The sequence below is a fragment of the Corella eumyota genome, chromosome 4 (genome assembly GCF_963082875.1).
Source record: "Corella eumyota chromosome 4, kaCorEumy4.1, whole genome shotgun sequence".
Lineage (NCBI taxonomy): Eukaryota > Metazoa > Chordata > Ascidiacea > Phlebobranchia > Corellidae > Corella > Corella eumyota.
In genome coordinates this window covers 13,496,529-13,504,260 of record NC_137493.1, presented here as the reverse complement: position 1 = coordinate 13,504,260, position 7,732 = coordinate 13,496,529, and the positions used below count along the sequence as shown (strand labels likewise).

The window sequence follows — 7,732 nt, the reverse complement described above, 5'->3', positions numbered from 1 at the left end:
AACTAAATTTTAAAATATTTAGTAATCTAAATAAAATAATTAATGCTATAATTGCTATATTTAAAATGTTGGGACCTTACATTTAACTAAATTTTTTTTTATAAATAGACAGAAATATTATCAGTACCTAATTGGAGTTTTAAGTCGAAAACGTGCCTTATTTTTGACAAAAAACTTAATGGAGTTAGTCCTGGTTTATGTAAGGCAGGAACAAGATACATCCCAAATAGTAAATTGTGCCTGCCTTGTTTTGGGCAGTATACAACTTGTGTGGCATCATGTTCAAAAATTTGCAACTATCGTTTTAAGTATATTCAAATTTTTATGTTAATACTTTTATTATCGTTTCATTTGCTTAATGTTAAAACACAAACAATGCTAGAGGATTCACTTATAATTTTAGGACAAGTAAGGCAAAAATTTGTCTTTTAAGCAAAAATTTATGTTAGATTTACTTTTCAGTGAGTGCAAGTATTTGAACTTTCAAGAAACGACTTTAAAAAATGACATTTCACAGACAACAAGCTATTTGAAACCAGAAACTATAAAAACAAATCAAATTTCGACTCTGGTAAATATATTTTTTTTAATAAAATAAAAATTTTAAGTGTAAACGTTGAATAAATGTTTTTTTTTTCTATCAACCCAAAAACTTTTAATTTTAGACAGCAGCAGCAAAAACCACTATGAAAACAATGGCAAAGTTACCTGAGAATAATGCACCTGCAAATGAAATCGAAATTTTAATAAAAGTGATTATCTCTTTGATGGTTGTTGTGTTGATTGTTTTTGTCATTGCTTTTTGCTGGTATACCCTCTTTAAAGACAAATCTGATGATATCCATTGGATTCGCACATAATGAAATAGCTGAAAAAACCCAAATAGTTAAAACATTGAATTAATAAGTTTTAATATGTGTTTATTTGAATAGTTTGCATAGATTTTTAACAATATACACAACTCTGTATTTCACTTAACTTAAACTACACAAACTAGAAATTTTATACAAATACCTATTTGATTATTGCTGCATGTCTGATATTATATATTTCACATCGGTTTTGTAGGTTGCATATTTAATCATAATTAACTAAGGTTTGTTCTATTATTTAATATAATAATTTATAAATTGCATAAATACATCATTTTTACTTCTATTATCGATATTTAGAACAACAGCATTTGTGACATTACATAAAAGTTTTTTTTGTAAAAACGAATTTTTGTAAAACGTAAGACTTAATTTGAATAGTGTTTTTTACTGTATAACTGCTGAACCTTGTAAAATGGTTTATGAATCTTTAGTAACCATTGCTTAGTTAGATGAAAAAAATTTTCACATAAACATCATGATTTCCTAAGTTAACTTAAAAGATAAACTTAGAAATAAAATGTAATTTTCCATAATATAAATAGCCTATATAAAAAAAGTAAAATAAATAAATATGAAAATACAATTGACTATTTTTGTACACAAAACATGGTTCCATGACCAGGTATTATATAATCCGCCAAAGATAGAACAATTTTTCTATTGATCTCTTGAGTTGTATGGTCCTCACTTACAGATTTCCAAATTGAATCATCTTTGATATCTGCTTCTTTCTCAAATAAATCTCCAGCAACTACCACAACTCCTTTGTCTTTTGTCTTTACAACCACTGAAACATCTTGATGCATATGCCCTGGAGTTGGGATAACGTAAACATCATCGGAGAGTACATATTTTGCACCTTCAGCTTTAAAATCAAAATCCTCATAATAACAACCCTGCGAAATGTCAAATCCAACTATAAATTTAGCAGTAGGGAACAAATTCAAGTTTCCAACGTGATCAGAATGACCATGTGTACAAACGACAGTTTTAATGTCATTCAATGCATACCCAGCACTGTTAATGCTCTCTGTTAATTTTTTAGTGTTCCATGGACCACTGGTATCAACTAAAATCGGGCCTTTATCACAAGTTATTAAAGTAACTGTGCAATTCGCAGCAAACTTACCGTCAGCTTCCTCATTAGAATACCCAGTTAATAAAACATTTACACTAGTCATGACGAGTATATTAAAAAACACAATCTAGAAAATATAGAAAAAAGGCTATAAAAACATAATTTAGTATACTGGAATTTAGTTAAAACTCAAAACATATAATGAAGCTTAGTCAAATTTGAAAACCTTTATAAAAAAACTGCCATATGTGATGCTTGTTTAATTATTGAAACTATATTAGTTATTATTGGAATATATATTAGATATGACCATATTACAACAAGTAAAATGCAGCAATTTGGGCAGACAATGAAATAATATGTTTAACTTTATTTAATCATGTTACACTAAGCAATAACAAATGCAAAAAATAAAGGAATTTATTTTTAGTTAAAATACATATTTGCTTGTGCCTACAAAAAGAAAAATTACTAAAAGTGCAACACTTGTTGTAATATTATTAATCTTTTTGATCCATAAACCCACTATTCCTTACATCTATTCAAAAAAAAAACTTTTTTTTATTTTTGAAATCTACTAAAAATCCAATAGTAGTTGTGGTAATATTTTCTCGATATGCTCAACTTCACATGTCGGTGATTCCTCATTTTCCGCTTGAGTTGCAGCCCGCATCACTGTTTCCTGGATAAAAACCCTTATCAGTTCTGTTACCATGGCTCCCGCTGCATCCTTACTTGACAGTTTTGTTTTATCGGAGTCTTTAAAATGTTTTTGAAATAATTTTACTACAAAGGCCAGCTTAAATGATTTTCCATCTTCTGATGCCATTGTTAATATTTTACCAATTTTGGCAAATTTAAGTTTTTAGCATCTGAGCACGGCAAGCTCAAGCTGTTTATCAAGTTTTTTTTAATATAAAATTTGCAATCTTATCTACAGATATACAATGCATACTAAAACATGTGTTAGCTAGCTCTTATGCAGTTATGCATACAATTCTATAATTTAATACTTACTTGCAGTTTAGGAAATAACTAAAGGATTTCCTGCTTATGATTTATATATTTATTTAATTTAATATACAGTTACTTTGATTCGTGCCATGTTTTGGGGAAATCACGTGACTTTCTGCTTTTAAACAAGACTCATAACCTTGTAACTCGTTTTCAACCGTGAAATTAAAATATATAAGGTTGTAAAAATTATTATTTGATATGGTCACAATATTATGTTAAAATAATCAAAAACAAATTTGGATTATTATGGTAATTTTTTGTATCAATATCATAGTCATTTTTATGGGTCACATGTTCATCATTACTACTTTGTTTAAATTACTTTCCCATCTGCCCATAGCAGTTTCTATAATGAACGTGACGTTTTTAGTTGTCTGTAACCTAATGGTGATAAAAAGAGTGGCTAAGATAGATTGCTAAAAACTACTTTATAGGATACCACTTTTGAGATAAAGTAAATGTCCACTAACTGTTAAAATGACTTGTCTTTGTAGTCTATAGTCTTGATATCTGGCGCAGACATATTAACTTTAACGCAAAAGTTCCTAGTAAACCAATGAAACAACGGGGTATCTAATATTCAGTAAAGTGTCACTTATTAAAAGTTTTGAGCCATTGTTTGCCTAAAAACAGGGCAAATTAAGTTGCTAAAACGAAATATTTAAACGTTTGTGCAAGTTAAAACTTAATAAAATTGTTTATAAACAAACGATGTTTGTGTTAGGTTAGAATTAACATCATTTAACTAAGTGAAAAAGTTGATTAACATTTTTTACTACCTCACATTTTTTAACTTAAATGGATATCTATGAAAACGGAGAAAATGCCTATAATATGACAACGCAATTACCAGATAAAAGCAAAAGTTCTAAAAATCGTAAACAAAGACAAAAAGCAAAGAAAGGTGCGAAGGAGAACAAACCCGAAGAATATGACGAGGAATCTATTGCTGGTTTACGAATCAAAATGGAAAATGCCAGAGCTGAAAATGTATGATATTAAACAATTACATAAAGTATTATTAGATGTCTATATTGGATACGTCTTTGGTTTAATTGTTTTACTATGCGTTTTAAAACACGGGCATCATAATGCTGGCATTAATTTCCATATAAATAAATTTCTTTAAATTACGGACCGAAAGGTTTCAGGTTCAAACCCTACTGAAGCCACAGTGATTGCGCCAAAGCCTGGCATTTATTTAATAAAGGGCAGTGTGGTGTAGTGATAAGAACACTTGCTACATCACCATGAGGTCGTGGGTTCAATCCCCACTGCTCTCATGCTGCAGCGCTCTTGAGTAAGGTGCTATAAATGGTATAAACTCCTGCTGAGCCAGCACTTAATCAGCAGAATAATTATCGGGCAATTACAATCTCTAATATTCCAAACTGCCATGGGCAACTCGAGACTGGGTCGGAGTAACTAATGTTACTCTATGTTTAAGTCGCGCATTTGACTTTCCCTCATCGAGGATGAAGATATACACAAAAAAACGACCTCTTTCTTCAAAACATTAAAATGTAAAGCAACTTTAGAACCACAAGGAATAATTTATATTTTTTTGTGTCACAGGATAACGAACTAGTCAACAATTTGCGCCAAAAAATCTGGCTTCTTCAAGATATTGCTGCTAGTGTTAAGTAAGTTGGTTTTAAATGACTATAAATGCAAACTAAATTGCGTATCAGCATTTAAAGTATTTACTTTGTCTATTTATAGATCCAAAGTGTCTACTGAGAAGTTAAGTTCCATTCTAAAAGAGTCTAACAAGGTTGTAAAGAAAGAAGCTGCACAAGTAAGTTGTCGTTTTAGCTTCCTTTTTATATCTTTAGTATGGATGGCCAGTTTAACGAGGTTTAAAGGCTATTTTTAACTTACATGGGTCTATCTTTATTTAAATATTACAGTCCATTTAAGACTGTCTACAAATACTAGATTTTGCAGGCTGGATAAATAACCCCCAAAAATGTAAAATTTGAACTTCCCGACTTATTTTTACCCCCTGTAAAAAAGTCGTAATGCAACACTAAAGTAGAGGAGACCCCCTACCTTTAAAAAGAATTAAAAAAACTGTACAAACTAAGACTAACTAATTTCCTTAATAATTCATTATTAGGTTGTGATCTTAGATGCCCCTCCATTGCCTAACCAATCATTGGATAAAATACAAGAGGATGTGCTGAAGAAGAAATTAAGAAAGTTGCAGAAAAAGAAGGACGATATAACAAAGCTTAGGGAGAGAAAAAATCAAGGAGAAAAACTGGAATTGACTCAAGTATATTTTACCTTATAACATATAATTTATTTTTAAACATAACTTTTTAAATTTAACATTTCTTGTCTGTCTTTTATTAGCTTGCCAAAATTGAAAAAGAAAAATTACTCGACGACCAAATTGATGACGTAGAAGAAGACATGTTTCAACTGAAACGTCGATCAAAGTAACATGTGACATCATAGTGTTATGCGTTTGTGTGAAAGAATGTAGAATGATCGTTCCTAATTATGTATTTATTACAATAAATCGTATACTGTTTCTTTGTGTTTTGTGGTAATAAATTTCCAAGAAAAAATTATTTTACGGTCTAAAACATTTTTCTACTTTTTTTTATTCGGCCAATGCGTTGCATTTATCTATACGCAAAATCTGGGTGAATTGCAAATAACGTTACCCAGACAAGGCTTAAACTACAGACCATAAGGGCTACCAGATATAAAAGTATAAACACCAAACAGTAATTTAAACCCTCTTTTTAAGGTCCAATACGTTTATGTTCTTTGAAACTAATAATTTTTAGTTAATAAATTAAACAACTCTTTAAACAATATAAAGACTGTGAACTGCCTAGTAATGCAGCCAGTTCAATATTAGCAAGCATATCGTGCTAACACCGAGCGTCTTGCATTAGGAATAGCGATAAGTTAAAACATAAAACTTACAAAACTGCCTAGTAGTATGCAGCCAGTTCAATATTAGCAAGTTTATCATGCTTGCCAGCACCGAGCGTCTTGAATTAGAAATAGCGATAAATTAAAACAAAACGTAAAAACTTACAAAAAACAACGCAAACAAATACCATTACATATAAAACATGTTGCTTTAACTTTATTGTGTAGTAAATAAAAATATGGCAGGTTTTTTAACTGTCATTATTTTAGTCTATCTGGTTGTTGCAAATTATGCTTAATCAAACTTTTTTTATACAAGTATTGTAACTAACAAACACATAGCGAAAGTTGGGCTTTAGGTCGTCATGTTGGTTTCAACATGTTTTGCATCTTATTTATTTCTTTATAAAAAGGGACCGCTCGTTATAGAAACCTAAACTGTTTCGGTAGTTCTGAACAAATTAGGCTTACACGTTTTCGATTTCGTGCAAACTTTGTACGGCACATAGTCCATAGGTTACCACACTAGACTTTTATTTATACATTTCATAGCAAGCACCATCCTAAATCGCTTTGCATAAACATGATATGGTGAAAGTATTAGCAGTCGAGACAGCAGGATTTCCGTTACTATCCGATGCGATTTGGCCTAATACGGGAAACTTTATGTTTAGTAGTCAGCATTTTTCTAAGTTTGACAGGGTTCGAACGGTAATTAGTTTTTTAAACTAATGAGGAATGGGCAATACATCTTAAATTCGTGACCATTTTGTAAATGTGTCGTCATTTGAATAAGTAATGTATTATAAATAAACATTTGACTAGTTTTTTTTCATGTCAAGTTATTTTTAGATTTTAATCCAAAAAACTTAAATAATCGTTGCTGCCTTTTAAAAAAAATGGTTTCAATCTGTCGGATTATAGTATTTATTTATAATCTTATATTACATCTCTCAACAAAAAATACCTAAAAATAAAAACTTTAAAGGTAAATTGATTCGATTGGGGTATTACCTTCATCTTTTCAGATAACAGTGACGTATATATAGATGACGTCATTTTCTTAATTTGCTGATAAATTAAAAAAAATTATTTTGTATTTTATATTCATGCTGACGAAAAAAAAAAGTTCAAAAAATTTAATAGACAATCTTCGTTAGTAAATGTGTATATAAAAATAATAAAATTTTATCGTTTTTGCTTAGGCGTTATATTCTTAATTTATTTCATTTCTTAAAAAAATTATTTTTGATTTTTGGGCAAAGTTTACAAAAATACCTTAGTCATGTCCTTAATGCATTTAACCTAATTAACCAAATATGCATAATTAATTGGACACTTATTCATAGACTAGGATTTCCTATTACAAAGGTATGTCACGTGAATGTAAAAATGCCCTTAAACTGCCAGCTAAAAAATAATCACAATGAAAAATATGAATAACCAATAAAAGTTTTTCTCAATAAGAATAATAACATGCTTTGTTCAAAAATTTTTAATAATAATAAGTTTTAGCGTAATAACTAAACTGAAAATATGAATATCAAGTGTCTGCACTTAAGAGATCACATAACTAAAAATACCCTACAAGATTAGTCACAAAACAATAAAAAATTGCTTGAAGTTATATGACTTATAAGTACTTAAAAATTTCCTTTTTGTTAACCATATCTTATTTAAGCGCAGACGACATGACTTAGTTTGCAAATTGTAAATTACCTTACATGGTAATTAACCAACTAAAGACAAGATATAAATATACGGGTTATGTCATTCTAGTGAGTAATAGTGCATTCTAGTTGCTTAGAGGATGTGACAAAAATGAAACTAACTTAAGGAAATGATCCAAAAAAACTTAAAAATTTTAAAT

General features: G+C 29.6%; 1 protein-coding gene across 1 annotated transcript; it reads right to left on the bottom strand.

The window, feature by feature from the left end:
- Window positions 1–1,109: 1,109 nt before the first annotated feature.
- On the bottom strand, window positions 1,110–2,082 carry LOC145750487 (metallo-beta-lactamase domain-containing protein 1-like). The gene is made up of 2 exons (XM_082566533.1): window positions 2,005–2,082; window positions 1,110–1,771 (listed from the first exon to the last, which is right to left on the bottom strand). Exons 1-2 carry the CDS (start codon window positions 2,017–2,019, stop codon window positions 1,463–1,465), a joined length of 324 nt encoding a protein of 107 aa, XP_082422659.1. The 5' UTR covers window positions 2,020–2,082; the 3' UTR covers window positions 1,110–1,462.
- Between the last annotated feature and the right edge of the window lie 5,650 nt (window positions 2,083–7,732).